General features: G+C 52.3%; 1 protein-coding gene across 2 annotated transcripts; it reads left to right on the forward strand.

Annotated features, from left to right (window-relative positions):
• Positions 1-1,299: 1,299 nt before the first annotated feature.
• ZNF746 (zinc finger protein 746) lies at positions 1,300-16,100 on the forward strand. Of its 2 annotated transcripts, none has more exons than XM_054726189.1 (7): positions 1,300-1,523; positions 4,441-4,740; positions 4,869-4,938; positions 5,878-5,991; positions 11,408-11,599; positions 12,102-12,227; positions 13,585-16,100. In XM_054726189.1, the coding sequence occupies exons 1-7, from the start codon at positions 1,500-1,502 to the stop codon at positions 14,634-14,636; spliced, it is 1,878 nt and encodes a 625-aa protein (XP_054582164.1). In that variant the 5' UTR covers positions 1,300-1,499; the 3' UTR covers positions 14,637-16,100. The 2 variants fall into 2 exon arrangements, with proteins under 2 accessions (XP_054582164.1, XP_054582165.1); XM_054726190.1 differs by having other exon boundaries at positions 13,588-16,100.
• The last annotated feature ends 402 nt before the right edge of the window (positions 16,101-16,502 follow it).

The raw sequence follows: 16,502 nt of genomic DNA on the forward strand, positions 1-16,502 counted from the left end.
CAGACTGCTGGAGTAATCTTCTCCTGATTAATCTCTTATCCCGCCCGCACAGGGCCTTCCCTGTCTCTGTCAGCACCATGAGCGGCAATCCCTGGGAGCTGAGGGCAAAGGAAAACAGCCAGGCTAATATCAGTGAGGGAAACACACACACTGGAGAGGCTGCACTTTTATACACAACGAACGCATCCGGGTGACCCCTTTGCCTTGGTCTGCCCAGGCGGATGAAGAAAAAAACAAGGGCATGTTAAGATCTCGCTGCTGACCCGGAGCCCCACTGAAGTCTGGAGCACGTGGTGCAGGTTCCTCTTCTGGAAGGAGCCACACGTAAAGCAAATGCAACCTGTGACCACAGGGGGGCCCCCTTCAAAGGCTCCTTCCATCCCCCACTCGGGTTCACTTTAGGTTTTCCTATTTATTTCTTTTTCTCTCCTTGTTTAAAAATACTATTATTATTACAAACTACTATAACATATTATTATTATTATTACAAAATTTTTAAATTTGAAAAAGTTAGAAAATGTGAAAAAAATGGCCTGAGGTCTCACTGTTATAGACTCCTCAGACTACATGCTTCCAAACTAGTCATTTTTATACACATATACTCATTTAAAAAAATAAAAACAGGACCATTCTGGACTGGCGTCTCTTGTTTTATTTCTTCTTGGACCGGCGTCTCTTAAAATATCAGGAACATCTTCCCATACCAAGTTCTTTACCAACATAATTTTAAACGATGATATTGTGTCCCACTGGTCATTCCATTAAAAATATTTTTATAGGTAATAAACACGGTAGAGAGTTCTGAGTGGCTGCCTACCGGGGTTTACCGAACTACGTTCCTATTGTTGAATTCTTTCCATTTCAACCCAAAGGTAGACATGAGCTGCAGCTGCCAAATAAGCCACGACACAGTGTAAGCCCAGCGCGCCTGGCAGGACCTGAAGCGGCAGGTGCGACGTAGCGGGTCCCCTGGGGGCGCTGGCGGCCCCGCAGTCCCTGGAGGGGGCGATGCTCTCCGTCACCGAGTCCCTAGGGACGCGGGGGCCAAAGCCCGACGCGCCCACGAGACGCGGCCAGCGGCAGGTGGGGCGCGGGGTCCCGCGGTGACTCAGCGCGCGCGCGCGGCCGTTTCCGGGGATGGGGGGGTGGGAGAGGGGGCGGGGTTGTCGGGGGTCCGCGGGGCGGGGCGCGGGCGCGGCGCGGCGGGCGCCTGCCGTTCGGCTCTCGGGCTGCAGGTGGGGCTGTGCGGCCGCGCTGCCTCCAGGAAGCCTCACGGGCCTGCGCCGGCTCCCAGGATGCAGTGTGGACCGGCCGGGCGCTGACGGCGGCGGCGCGTCTGCGGACGGAGCGGCGCGGGCCGGCCAGCGAGGAGCGCGCGCCGCGGACGGGGACGGCAGGCCGGGCGGGCGGGCGGCGCCTGCGGAGAGGCCGGAGCCGGCCTGCGTCGGGCCGCGCGGCGGCGGCGACTTCCTCCGGGCCGGGCCGGACAGCGCAGGGCCATGGCCGAGGCGGCCGCGGCTCCGGTAAGGGCGGCCCGCGCGCGCGGACTCGGGGCCGGGCCCAGCACACGGCGCCGCAGGCCCTTGGGGAGGGGCTGCGGGGCCCGGGCCGGGCCGCCGGGCCTGGGGCTGCGGCGAGCGGGGCGCGGGGTCCTCCGGGGCCTACGGCACCCGCCGGCCGGGCCCCCCATTCCGGGATGAGCCCGAGCGGGGTGGAACCGGCCGTCCCCGCCCCGGAGGCCGCCCCGCGCCTGCTCCTGAGCCCTCCGCGGCTTCCTGCCCCGGCCCCACCCGCGGGCCCCTTCATCTGGGCGCCCCCCCCCCCTCCTCCCCGCATCTCCTTTCTCTGCCCACCGCTCTGCCCTGCGTTCCCTACCCCCGTAGCTCCCCCCAGCGGCCTGGTGGCACCTGGGAGGTGTCCGAAGCGGCTTGGATTCCGCATTCACCCGGTACCGAGTGCCCGGCTCGCTGGGGTCCGGGCGGAAGACAGCTGCCCCCGTGTGTAGAAACAGGCACCGCACCAGCCCGGTTAGGCATGATTTTGTCCTCACAGCAAGCCTGGAGGGTAGGTACTCGCTCTCTCTGTCGTACAAAAGGAAAACCTGAGGCCTAGAGAAGTTAACTTGCCCAGAATCACACAGCTAGGAAGTGTGTGAAAAGACAAGGTCGCTCTGTGTTCAGGAACACGCTGCTTTGGGGGCAGCAGGCAGGGACACAGGCAGTAATAGGGCAAAACAGGTGAGTGTTTCCTGCATTGAGGTAGAACATGCTTGGGAGCGGGGGAAGGAGAGGGCACGGGCTGCCCTTGCGGTCCGCACCCCTCCTGGCCTGAGCCTCTGTGATTTGAGCTGGGCTCTCAGGGAAGGCTAGGGTTTCAGGTGGGGAGGACGGCGCCCGGCTCAGAGAGAGACGGCAGTGCTAGCATGTTCAAGGAACGGAAAGGTGTCCTTGCACCTGAAAAAGATGGCTTTGGTCGGGAAGCTGCAGGAGAGGAGGCTGAGGGAGAGTTGGAAGGGGTTCCAATGCCTGGACTTCCACCACATGGGTGAGGAGCTGTTGAAGAATCTGGGGTTCTCTTACCAGCTCCTCTCAAGCACAGAGGTTTCGGCTTCCCTGGCAGGAGTCTGGGGACAGCCCCATATTGTCCAGCCACCATTTACTAAGGAGCTGGGCTTGAGCAGAAATAGTGGCCACCTCCCACCAGGTAGTGTGAAAGCCTTACACAGGGCCTGGTTAAAGTGGTAAGAAAACGGGGGGCCTCGTTGTTTACAAAGTAGGCGTTTACTCGGGCCCTTTCTGCAGTGCACAGATTGTCATGATGGCCGGCAGGTGCACTTGGAGGCCGAGTGAGTAGGGCTTCAGTGGATGGGGAGCTTCTGGAGCAAACTCTTGGAGGCTGGGATCATGATGGGGACAGGCGGGAGGTTGGGGGAGGGGGGGCGCCGAGGTGCTAGCCCAGTGCAGTCCCTGCAGCCTCTGGAAGGCAGGAGTGCCACACACATCCAGCTTTCTGCCTGTCCAGTTCCTCCTCCTCCTCCTCTGAGACCCAGCCAGAGCGCTTTCTTTTTCAGGTCAGAGGTCAGAGGTCATCTGGTCCAGCCTCCCTGCAAACAGCCAGGTTCTCGGCCTCTGCTCAGACTCTCCTGTCATTGTTTTCTGAGGTGTCCACCCATGTTCTAGTGCTCAGTGACTTTCCCCACGTGAATCCACACTGGTTCCTAGTAGTCACTTCTTTATTTTGCAAATAGTCACTTGCCATTTGTTTAGGAGTCATTTCCAGAATGTTGTAAGGTACTGTGGGTCCTCAGGCAACAGGCACACCAGGAAGAGGCATGAATAGTGAGGACACCCCCCCACACACACACACACTCGACATGTGGGTGAGTCAGGTGGTCCAGCCCCCACCTAAAGCAAAATCTGCCCTTTCCTCAGTGTCCCCAACTGTCAGTCAATCAAGCCACTGTGTGAACTTCCCAGAGACAGGAAAGGCAACTGCATGGGGAAGCTCCACGTCTGTGGGATGTTGCTGCACATGCCACAGTCAAACTAATGGCATTGTCTTACCTTCCCCTCCAATCTGTAAGGTGTGTCACAGCCTGGAGCAGCTACAAGAATGTCTGAGACACACATAAAAAAGAATGTCTAAGACCATAATTCTCCTCTTGGGAGGAGAAGTAGGAATAGTGAAAGAAAAAGTCAGACTCTCAAGGGGCCTCGGGGACTCGTGTTATAGCAAAAAGCCTAACTTGGCTGGTGGAGATTTGCAATAATGGTGATTTTTAATTTGGGGGGTGGTAACTGGGTAGGGAACCAAATCAGATTGTCCTGTGAGGCGAGGAATTAACCATTAGATTTTTATGTTTATTAAAAAGAGACACACGCTGCTTTAAAAAAAGCAGTTGAGCAGCACTCTTGTTTGTGCTGTTTCAGTGAACCGGCTGGGTTGTTTTTTTGCTAGGTCATCATCAGTAGAGGTTCTTGTGTGATTATGATGGGAAGTGCTGGCTGGCCTCTAGTAAACCTGCAGTTTACCATTTCTCCACTAAAACACCCAGCAGTGCTCAGTCATCGTTTGTTTAGCAGAATTGCACTGGGCGCCTGCTGCAGGCCATGCACCATGCTGTTAAAAGGGCCTGTGCAGCCTTCAGAGGTCATACAGGAGGGTGCAGGAGATAACTATAGGGCAGTGAATGCCACCATAGGGGTCTGCATGGCATGCTGCAGAGGCCTGGAGGGACGGCAGCCACCCAGGCTTGGGTGATGTGTAAGACACCCAGAGGAGGTGATCATTAGACTGAAACCTGGCATGTGGCCCAGGGCATCCCCACGTTTCACATATGGGTTCCCACCCCTACTCCAGCTCCCCCACACCTAAGACAGCTGGGCTCACAGAACACAACTGGTGCAATGATCAATGCTGGTCTCTCTTTGTTTCTGGAAGATTTCTCCCTGGACAATGGCAGCTACCATTCAGGCAATGGAGAGGAAGATCGAATCGCAGGCTGCTCGCTTGCTCTCCCTAGAAGGTCGAACAGGGATGGCCGAGAAGAAGCTGGCTGACTGTGAGAAGACGACCTTGGAGTTCGGGAACCAGCTGGAGGGCAAGTGGGCCGTGCTGGGGACCCTGCTGCAGGAGTACGGGCTGCTGCAGAGGCGGCTGGAGAACATGGAGAATTTGCTGAGGAACAGGAACTTCTGGGTCCTGCGGCTGCCCCCGGGCAGCAAGGGGGAGGCCCCCAAGGTAACGTGGGCACCTGGGGTGGGACAGCCCTAGGGGCTGTGCCTATAAACGTGGGTGGGTGTGCATGACACCTGTGGTTCCAGATGCCCATGACTTTTGATGACATGGCTGTCTATTTCTCCGAGCAGCTGGATGAATGGCAGAAGGAACTGTACAAGCACGTGATGAGGGGCAACTACGAGACACTGGTCTCCCTGGGTAAGGCCTGATCGTCATTTCTCTGTTCAGTATTATTTGGGGGAGTCCTCAGATCTCTCTTTTCATGCTGGTGGGTTTTATCACAAGGATATATAAATTACTGGAAACTTTGACCATGCAAAGAGTTATCTCTCTTCATCCTAAAGATGAGTGCTGGGTGACTGAGTTGTAAGGTCCCTTCCAACTGGCGAAATTCACAGGATACCAGACCGAGGTGGGGTGGCCCCTCCCCTAACCAGGGGTGGAGCATGGCTGTTTCTATTCCCCTGCTGAGGCTTAGACAAGGCGCCTACCACTGAGCTCCAGGGTCTAATCCACCCACATTTGAGAAAGGCTTTCTCTTACTGAGAGATGTGGCCTTGACTGTGACACTCCTCTGGGTCAATGGAGAATGTGAGCAGCCCATGCTTCTTGCAGCCAGTGCTGTCTTCATGCTCGAGACTTTGCTCCCCCAGAGCCTGGGGCTGCTGCCACTCTCCTCATGTGGTACCCCAGAAGGACTGGGCTCTTTCTTCCTGGGTTTATTTCTTCTCGGGATGTTTCTGTGACCCAGGATCTGGAGGCAGTGAGCATCCTTAGTGAGGATGGAGCAGGTGAAGGTGTGATGTTATATTTCAGTTTGCAGAAATGTATCGCTTCTTAATGTGGAGACTATACCAGAGCTTCTTCACCTAGGCACTGTGGCATTTGGGGCCAGATGATTCTGTGTGGTGGGGCAGCAGCATCCTGACCTCCACTCACAAGGTGCACCTCTCCTCCAGCCCTCAGTCCTGACAACCAAAAATGTCTCCCTAGGAATAGAATTGTTTGTGGTTGAGAACACTGCTCTGTGTCAATCAGGAAATTTAGTTTCTTGGCCATTCTGGGTTTCCCAGGCTGCCTATCCCCAGCTCTGAATGTAACCACGTGGCAAAAGCTAACCTTTATGTCTTTCCTCAGACTACGCTATCTCCAAACCCGAGGTCCTCTCCCAGACTGAGCAAGGGAAGGAGCCGTGTGGCTGGCGCCGCACAGCCCCCAAGGTTCCAGATGTTCCCGTGGACCCGAGTCCAGGTGAGGAGCTGGGCGGGGGCCAGGGAGACGCCGGGCAATCTGATGGAAACAGAGGAGTAAAGGGCCAGAGAGGGCATGGCCTTTTAAGTTTTGTTTTGTAGTTGAGTTATGACCTATACCCTATTCAGCTAACACTCGGGAATACGTCCGAGCGTGGAAACGGACAGCAAATCCAGACTTTTAGGAAAGAAACAGAACCAGTGGCACTGAATTAGTAAAAGTGAAGGAAGGACATTGATAGGGAAGGTAGGCGTCTATTAAAGACAACATTTAGTTTCATGAAGAGTCAGCCCCTCCTCCATCCAAGAACCACATCTCATTGAAATTCATTAGTTGTCACAGAACATTAACCCATTAGCCACATGTTAACCACACGTTTGCTATGATTTAGAACCACAGATTGATTTAGGGAGAATCTGAATACCAGGTATCGCTGTCTCAGATTTTCCTGGAGCCAATCAGCACCTTTGGAAGTTAAGGAAAGGACGGGTGGATGTGTGAGTCAAGCCACAGGACTAAAGTGAAGCCTGGCGGGGCTGTGGGGTAAATGACCGTTTGTCCCTTGACCAGGGAGACCCGCCTCCTTGTCTGTCCCCCGTGCCTGGGCGTCCCTTTCTTCCGTTCACCTGGGTTTCTAAAGCGTCTTACTGTGTGTAATTTGTGGTGACTGAAATGTGTCTGCTGTGTTTGCTGTTTCATCGCAAATACACTTTCACTTTTCCAAGGGCAAATGGTGTACAGAACCAGCTACACCATCAGTGATCAGAGCATTCACCTGTTTAGGTGCCTAGGACAGCCTGAAAGCTAGAGGACAAAATGACAGAAAGAGGGTTATGACACAGGATCTTGCGGTTTCTTAGTCTGGGTGGGAGGTTCACAGTGGGCTTGTTTTACTACATTTATAACATGAATGGTTTCTGTACCATCATTAATAAGAGTGAAAGGGGACCTGGGAATATGGTGCCTGCTGGTAAGACCCCCACATGCCCTGGCCTCTATTTTATGCCTTGAGCATGTCATCGAGAATTGTGTATGGCCTTAATCCCACCCGCGCCTGTCCAAGACCAGACCCCACTCACTCATCTCCTCCGGGCTTGGCGCAGCCCCTGTCAGACCTCCTCTCCAACTTCTCTCCAGCTCTGACTCTGCCGTGCTTTGTGGAACTCGGTCCTCAGCAAGACCTCCAACCCTCAGGCTCTTCCTGAGTGTCCCTGCCTCACCGTCCTTCCTCAGATGAGACCTGGGTCCCTGGGGGCACGGTGTCCTCTGCAGCTTCCCCTTTCCCACATCCCTCCACCCCCGGCTTGGCAGGGGCTGCTCTGTACCAGGCTCCCCCCACCCCCTTGAATTACATGCTTCCCCTCTCTCCACCGCCTTCTGCAGACCTCCCTCCCTCATCTCTGCTCCTGCCATCATTCTTGGCGATGGCATTCTCACGAGGGTGGTCCTTTGAGCACCTGGCCTCTCTGTTCCTTAGCCCCCCACCCTGCACTCCCTCTCTGCCACCCACCCCATGGTCATTTCCCTGACTGTTGGCGACAGCAGTGTACCTCTCCCATCGCCTCGATCTCAGCACGCCCTCCCTGTCCGGCTCCCGAGAGCTCCTGGGCCTGCTGCCTTTTCACTGCCCACCCGGCCGCATTCCGTCTTCACCCCGCCTGGGTTCTGGGCCCATCATCATCATTCCCTTGCACACATCCTCAGCTCCCTCACCCCTCTTTTGTTCCTTGTATACATCTGGCAAAACCATAATCCTGGTTTAACCTGTCTGCCGTTCTGCACCAGCTCCCTAGCAGCCACATGTGGCTGGAGAAAGCCCCACGTGCTCGCCATTTCTCACGCAGGATTCAGAGCGCAGTCGGCGTGTCTCAGTCCATTCATTCAGTAGTCCAGAGGTTGACCAGCTGTGACCCATGAAGGCCAAATTGCCACCTTCTAAACTATTCTGTTTAGAATAGTTTTTATATGAAAATACATTATTTAATTGAAAAACAAAGCAAAACACTGTTACAGTCCTTACTACCCCACCTGCCCATCGCCTGCATCTGTGCCCAGTTCTCTGTTGGCTCCTGTGACTGTGACAGACTGTCTACCCTGTGGTCAGAGACCCTCCTCCACTGGGCACTCATTCCCATCCAGGCCACCACCTCAAGGACTGCGGCCCAGCACTTCTTACCTGCCTCCCTCATCCCCACCAGCATCTACCCCTGCTCATTCCCCGAAGTCTCTGCCCCACGCTCCCTGCTGCCTCCACTCTGTCTTCCCACTATCCAGCCCCTTCACCTATTCCTGTCAAGGCCACCGGGACCTCCATGGTGCTAACAGTCCTTCACCCTACCTGCCCTGTTAGTGACATTTGCCACTATTGATCCCTCACTTCCTAGATGCACTTTGCCTGACAGGACATCCCGCCCCCCTGGGGTTTCCCCCCAACTCACCACTTTTCCTTTGCTGTGTCCTGTTGCTCTTTCTGACCTAACCATCTTTCTTGCTGTTCCCCAGCGCTCTAGCACCAATCCCCGAGACTTTGCACCTGCTGTGCCCTCTGCCAGGATGGCTCTTCATATGTTTTCCTGCTCAATTCAGTCCCTCCTTGGGGTCTCTGCTTAAATGTGACTTTCCCTAATCACCCTACTTGAAGGTGCAGCCCACTCCCCGCCTGGGAGTTCCAGCCTCCCTTTCCTGCTTTGTTTCATGACAGATACCATCATCTATTATTATATTTTATCTCTATAGATTATTAAATGTATTTTATATTTATTTATGGGTTTATGTAGTCTCTCTCTCCCTCCCCCCTATTAGAATGTAAACTTTAAGAAGGTAAGAACTTTGATCTGTTTTGCTCATATAATCATCTGGGCATCTAGAATACTGCCTGGCACAGAGTAGGAATTCAATAAATACTTGTTGACTGTATGCTGTGTTTCATAATTTAAAGTATGTGTGTGTAAAAAAACATTTCTGATACAATTTCGTGGGTTTTTTTAGTCACTATTGTCATGGGCACCTTCCTTAACTTGCATTTTCTGTTTGTTGTTCATATGGACTGCGGGCTTGGGGCAGGAACATCCCTTTCCCAGTACATTTTTTTGTGTAGCTGGGGCTATTATGTAACATCCCCCACTCTGCCCCATTAGGCACCCCACCAGAGGTCCCACCAGGGACATATATGGTTGGAAAGTTTGGGAGCAAGGGTTGGGCAGCTGGCCATCCCAGGGGACAGGTGGTCTCTGCTGCTCTGCTGGGGACAGCCTCCCTGACCAGGTGGTCTAGCAGGTGGCTTCCTGATTCTAGGGTCAGTATAAGAACCCCTCTCACCCACAGATAAAAGCTGCATCCTCAATTATCAGTGATAAAAACAGTTTACCCTCACCTGCCTTCCTCTTTGGTTTTACGTCTCTGTTAAAATTCACGACAGAGGAGGGGGATAGAAGAGGGAAAAGGGGGGATAAATGGTGATGAAAGGAGACTTGACTTGGGATGTGAACCTACAATACTATATACACATGATGTGTTATAGAATTGTACAACTGTAACCTATATAATTTTATCAAGCAATGTCATCCCAATAAATTCAATAAAAAAAAGAAGAAAAATGATCAATAACAGAAAGAAAAATGGTCATTGATGGGCTCCCTTAAAACTAGTAGTGTACAAAAATCCATTTTTCATTTATTGATATTTCTGTCTAGGAACCTTGATAAATTTTTCATTAATGCTAATAACTTCTAATTATCTGATGATTCTCAAATATTCTGAAGAGATAATCATATCATGTATGAGTCAGGAGAATTTTTTGTTTCTTTTCAAATCTTTATGGTTTTTCTCATTTTTTTTTAATACATTTTTATTGATTTCAGAGAGGAAGGGAGAGGGATAGAGAGAGAGAAATATCAATGATGAGAAAGAATCATTGATGGTTGCCTCCTGCACACCCCCCAACTAGGGATTGAGCCCACAACCTGGGCATGTGCCCTGACCGGGAATCAAACTGTGACCTCCTGGTTCATAGGTCAACGCTCAACCACTGAGCCACGTGGGCCAGGCTCCTTGGTACCTTTTAGGATTTTGTCTTTACTGTTATTCCATTTTACAGAACATTGTCAAGATTAATATTTTTTAATTCCTACCTAGAAATTGGTGTGTCCCTTCAAACTTGGGCTCGTTGCCTTCAATTTGGGAATATTCTCAATCATTATTTCTTTACGTATTCCTCCACTCATTTCTCTATTCTCTTTTTGAATTTCCCAGCATGTGTGGGAACTTCTCATTCTGTACTCCATGTATCTTCTCTTTTTTTCTTTCTTTTTTTTAATCTCTCAATGGAGTGCTGTGGATTATTTCCACAGATCCATCTTCCAACTCACCAATCTTCTCTCTAGCTATGTTCAGTCTATTTTTAAGCCATCCATTGTGTTTTTCATTATTTTCTCATTTCTAGAATGTCAAATATATCTAGTTCTTTTTCAAATCTGCCTTTTAAAAAATGGTTTCTTTTTCTTGCCTTAGAGATTCTGTTTCTTCCTTGATTTCTTTGACTATTTTAGATACACTTATATTACTATATCTTTCAGCTTACTCTTTTTTTCTGTAGTTTTTGGAAGTGGATTCTGCAGTAACTCATGCCATTTGGCTCCTCTTCTGGTTTGTAAGTTTTTTAATAAGGACCTTGTGGGGCAGGTTTGCATTTTCCTGTGCTGGGCCTCCTGGGTTGCCGTGGTTCTCAGCCAATCTTTCTGTGAATTTCGCAGGTTAGGGTCTCTACATTGTATGGGTAGTATGAATTCAGTGTGGGCATGGGATTCTGATTTCTTATGGGTGGCTTTCCCACCTGTGGCCCTGGACAAGAGGGCAGCTTCCTTTTAGGCCCCTCAGATGGAGCTTTCCTGGTCCCTGACTCACAGCTGGGACAGAGCCTTATGGCTCCTGGCTTCACGCAGGCAGCTCATCTCTGCTCTTGCCTCACTTGAACATCAGAGGCCCAGCCCTTAAGGCTTGCATCCTGTCCCAGCAATTTCCTGGGTCACTTGGCTCCCACTCAGACTCTTGATTTCACTTTGTGTTTGTCCTTATTCTCATATCTAGGATCTTTTTCTTTATGCTCACTTAAATACGTGTGTGTGTTTGAGAGCAGGACCTCCGCAGAGCGGCTCAGTCTTTCCCGTGTACCAGTGGTCTAGCCCTGAGAATGTGTTGGTGTGTTCCTCATCCTTTCCACCCGCCCCATGTGCTCAGTGCCATGTGCTCACTGCCATGCTTTGCTCGGGAGCCCTTGCAGGCCCTGTTTGTCCTTCTTTCCCTTCCTACTAGGCTCTCATGCTGTGTGACCCTTGAGGTCCATTTCCTTGCCCGGCTGTGTGTCCACCTCAGGACCAGGGGGCCCTGAAGCTGTGCTCACACACTCTCCCTTTCGTAGGCTCGGGAGCCCCAGTTCCTGCCCCTGACCTCTTAATGCAGATCAAGCAAGAGGGCGAGCTCCAGCTCCAGGAGCAGCAGGCTCTGGGGGTTGAAGCGTGGGCAGCCGGACAGCCAGATATCGGGGAGGAGCCATGGGGCCTCAGCCAGCTGGATTCCGGAGCAGGAGACGTCTCTACAGATGCTGCTTCTGGTGAGTGGCTCAGACTGGGAGCAGATACCAGGAATGAGAGGCAGAGCCCAGGGCAGGCCTTGGGGTAAGGAGTTCCGGAAAGCCACATTATGGGAAATATGGGCTCTCAAACATCTGGCCTGACGAGCTTAGAAGTTTCCTCACTTTATGACAGGACCTGCACTAAAGGACACCTTGGGCACCTCTGGGTTTGGTGAAGCTCTTGCCCTGGTATTTCTCTGCCTCATTTCATCAGCTGCACTTTTCTTGCCCCCAGCATTGGGCATTTAAGGCACCCGTTGCCTTATATTAAGGAGGGGCTATATGAAATAAGTCGGTGACCTATGAGCCTCCTGGTGCCTCCAAGAGGGGAGCAAAAGAAACCTGGGTTCAGGAGCAGTGGGACAGTTATGCTCATGCAGCGTGCCCAGGGTGGGGTCTCAGGGTCTGTTCTTCCTATCCTGTGGCGTTTTTCCTGCTGCTTCTGTTCTCTAACCCACAGGCTCTGATCTCTTCATTGCAGGCGTCCACTCCAGCTTCTCAACCACTATCCCACCTACTTCCTGGCAGGCAGATCTCCCTCCCCACCACCCTTCCTCTGCATGTTCAGACGGGACCCTGAAGCTCAACACGGCGGCCTCCACAGAAGGTACAGGTGGCAGAGAGAGGGTGGGAAAGACTTACGTCTGCCCTGCAGGCTGCCTAAGCCCCGGCCTCTTTCTTATTGATGAACTGCCCTGCCCTTTCAGCCAGCAGGTATTTAGGTATCTGTGATGTTAGGACTCAACGGTCTGTCTTTTATCTCTGTCCAAATTCTTAGGCTTGGACAGCCTGCCTTGAGCATGTCCATATATCCAACCGTTCTTTTCTCATGTTAACCAGTCAGTGCTCATAAGCCGATCCCTTGAGAGGATGCACCTCCTGCCCAGGCTCGGAACCTGCCTCCACTTCCTTTCTGGCAAAGAAAAACAAACCAAGCCAGAAGCACTTCTTAGATATCGGCACTACCAAAGACAAGTGTCCAAAGGCCAGAATTGGGAAGAAAACTCCCAAATTTATGTGTTATTTTTCTATTTATTTCTATTTTGTAGGCCTGTTATCTGTTGCTTTATATTTTAGCACTCCAAAAATATGCTAAAAGCCTAGATCCCTGATATAAAATTCAGGAAATGAAATTCAAATACATTTACATCAAATCACATTTTTACTGTTTTACTAATATTTTTATTATTAGCTAGCTGGCCACATTTATTGGATGCTTGCTGCATGCCAAATCGCATGCAAGGTGTCTTCAGACATGTTATCTGGTAACCCTCATACAGCCCTATGACTAGGGTGTTCACAGATGTGCTGTTGGTTAAGAAATTATCCTGCAGTCCTGGCCAGGTGGTTGGAGCATCGACTGGTACACCACCAATATTTTTTAAAAAGGTTGTGGGTTCAATTTCCAGTAAGGGTACATACCTAGGTTGTGGGTTCGATCTTAGTCAGGGCAGGTACGGAGGGCAATGGATCAATGTTTCTTTCACACATTGATGTTTCTCTCTCTCTAAATCAATACAAACATATCCTTAGGTGAGGATTTTTTAAAAATCATCCTGCAGCCCACAGCTGGTCTGTGGGAAGCCGCAGAGCCACCTCAGATGACCCCCAACCCGGTGCCTTTGCCCCTCCGGTACATTGCCACCGGCGGTCAGAGTCCCTTCCTCAAGATAATTTCTTGATTAGCCTTAACAGCCCAAGTAGAAATGGAATCCGGTAAGCAGATGCGATGGTGGTTTTACTTGCAATGAAAGTACTAGTACAGGGGTGTCCTCACATTGGGTTTGAAGCAGCCTCATGACCACCTGGGGGCGCTCTGCTGAGCTGGATCCTGCGGCTTGGAAACCAGGGCTCCGTGTGCTGGTAGGGGCGGAGGAGCTGCTGAATCTCCAGATGAAAGTATCAGATAATCGCTCTAAGCCCAGGAGGGGACAAATGATATCTGGTCTTTCTGTCTTTCTCAGCAGATGTAAAAATTGTGATAAAAACTGAAGTCCAGGAAGAGGAGGTGGTGGCCACACCAGTGCACCCTACTGACCTAGAGGCCCACGGGACCCTGTTTGGACCAGGCCAAGCCACAAGGTTTTTCCCTAGTCCTGTCCAGGAAGGCGCCTGGGAGAGCCAGGGCAGCTCCTTCCCCAGCCAAGACCCTGTGCTGGGGCTCAGAGAGCCCACCCGGCCTGAACGGGACCTGGGAGACCCCAGCCCCGCCGTGGCCCAGGACGAGACCCCACCAGGGGACTGGCTCCTTGGGGGAGTCCGGTGGGGCTGGAATTTCAGGTGTAAACCTCCTGTGGGTCTGAACCCGAGGACTGGGCCTGAGGGGCTGCCCTATTCCTCCCCCGACAATGGAGAGGCTGTGCTGGACCCAGGCCAGGCCCCGAGACCCTTCAGTGACCCCTGTAAATACCCTGGCCGGACCAAAGGCTTTGGCCACAAGCCCGGCCTGAAGAAGCACCCGGCCGCGTCTCCCGGGGGACGGCCCTTCACCTGCGCCACGTGTGGGAAGAGCTTCCAGCTACAGGTGAGCCTGAGCGCACACCAGCGCAGCTGCGGGCAGCTGCCCGATGGGGCGGCAGGGGCTGCACGGGATGGAAACGCCCTGCGGTGCGGGGAGTGTGGGCGCTGCTTCACGCGGCCAGCTCACCTGATCCGGCACCGCATGCTGCACACGGGTGAGCGGCCCTTCCCCTGCACGGAGTGCGAGAAGCGCTTCACTGAGCGCTCCAAGCTCATCGACCACTACCGAACCCACACGGGTGTGCGGCCCTTCACCTGCACCGTCTGTGGCAAGAGCTTCATCCGCAAGGACCACCTCCGCAAGCACCAGCGCAACCACACGGCAGCGGGGGCCAAGGGTCCGGCCCGGGGCCAGCCGCTGCCTCCCCTCCCGGCCGCTCCCCCGGACCCCTTCAAGAGCCCTGCCTCCAAAGGACCCTTAGCCTCCACAGACCTTGTGACCGACTGGACTTGTGGCCTGAGTGTCCTGGGACCCACCGAGGGCGGGGACCTGTGAGGCACCCCAGGATGGCCAGAGTTGACTCAGCCTTCTGACCCTTGAGGGCCATGAGTGTAAAAAGTCCCGTTTCCAGATGTCCTCGGGGTGGCGGCCAACGCAGAGGCGGGAGTGGAGACTGGGAGACCAAATCCCCAAGTTGCTGAACTGATTGATCACTGGAAGAAGAGAAACTGTCAAACAAATACAGCTTCCACCTCTAAACAAAGTAGAACTCTGATTGTGAAACAGCACCATAGAATTTTAAGTAATTTAATTACAAAACTCTTTTTTAATTCTTGAAGAAGCTGAAAAATAGTCGTAGTACCAGTTTAAACTTTCTAGTATACTTTTGGTTTCCGCAGCGTGTTTATGTGGGCTAGGCCCTTACCAAGTCTGACCTGAAGGTCGTTGGGGCTGGGGACACAGTGAGGAGGGACTGGGACCAGACCTCCCCTGGCCCCACTGACTCCTAGGGATGAGATGGTCTTAGCATGAAGTCCTGGGGAACTGAGACCCTGCTCTGCCCAGGGCTGGGCTGGGCCTGGGGCTCCAAGCCTCCTGGGACCTGAGGCCAGCTGGGTGCTGTGGAACTCTAGCCTCATCTCAGCAGGGAGAAGGACTCGTCCCCAGAACAGCCAGCTTGCCTCTTTACCTGAAAAGGCCCCCCAACAGTGCTGGCCCTACTGTGTGTTTCCCTGTTAGGGGCCACTGGCCACCCCTATCAGACTCCTGGGCTGCCACCCCCACCTGGAGCTGCTTTTTCCACTCTAGCAAAATGCTTCTCTGTCCTTTGTGTAGTGTTTTTTCATTGTCAAAATTCTTTCAGATCATATCTCATTTGATTGTTACTGTGACTTTGTGAAACACGCAAGGCAAGTCTTTTTGTTAGAGATGAGAAATAATTAACTCAAAGGGGACACATCTCAGCCTTGCACCATGGGGCTGGGCTAATGGGGGGGCAGCAGTTGGGTAAAGCCTCAGGTTAGACATGGCTTATCCTCCCAGAAGTTCAGTTTGGGGAAAGAAAACTGTTTTTGCCCCCTCAGCAGATTTGTCCCACACGTGCATGAGCAAAATCGTCAGGCCTCAGGCTTTAGCTGAGCCCGCCCCCCTGGTGTGTGCACTCCCAGCAAGGTCCGAGAGGCCGGGGGTACAGTTGATGCTCCTCTACTGACATCCTAACGGTGGAATTGGACATGGGCCCAGGTTTCTTAATTCTACCACAGTGCTGTCCCCAAGTAATCATTCCTGTTTTTTTGAAGCCGCCTCTGGATCCCTTATCCCCCGACAGAGGAGAGACCAGGGCTGCTATTCACTCAGCTCCCCCATGTGTACTTTTGTTAGGCAATAGACTAGTTAAGAAAATTGTTTCTCTGTACTGTATATTTTGTACCTGTTTACACCTCTAATTGATATAACTGATATTTTGAAAAACACATGAAGAGGAAATGCCCTGTTAAAATAAAACCTAACCAGCACTGAGTTGGTTTGGTGGGTTTCATTCTTAGATCTGCATCTCTGGTGCTGATGCCTCTAAACATGGCCCCCCAAGGCTGTGTGGTCAGCTCCCCGGGCACTTGGTCACCTTGAACCCAGGGAAGTGACAATGCCTAAGGGCTATGAATGGAAGATTCTGGAGACGTTTGGAGGGGAAGTCAAAACACATCCTGTCACTTTGCTTCAGAAGATGATCATGGTTTATGTAATTTAGTCTTATGTAATTTGATACGATGCACATGAGGACAGGAAGGTCAGGAGAAAAAGTGCAGAACACAAAGCAAAGCTGATGCCAGATGTTTTCTCTTTGCATCTTCTGGCTCAGCCAAGGCAAGGAAAGGATGGGCATGCCTGTAGTTGTGTCAGAGTCAAGTCCGCCCCATGGCA

Source organism: Eptesicus fuscus, chromosome 14, assembly GCF_027574615.1.
Source record: "Eptesicus fuscus isolate TK198812 chromosome 14, DD_ASM_mEF_20220401, whole genome shotgun sequence".
NCBI lineage: Eukaryota > Metazoa > Chordata > Mammalia > Chiroptera > Vespertilionidae > Eptesicus > Eptesicus fuscus.

Bases quoted from the DNA above. Each gene is read 5' to 3' on its own strand.
- ZNF746 (XM_054726189.1), top strand. From the start codon at position 1,500: ATGGCCGAGGCGGCCGCGGCTCCG. The intron at 1,524-4,440 runs GTAAGGGCGGCC...TGTTTCTGGAAG, and splicing joins CCGAGGCGGCCGCGGCTCCG to ATTTCTCCCTGGACAATGGC. The intron at 4,741-4,868 runs GTAACGTGGGCA...TTCTCCGAGCAG, and splicing joins GCAAGGGGGAGGCCCCCAAG to CTGGATGAATGGCAGAAGGA.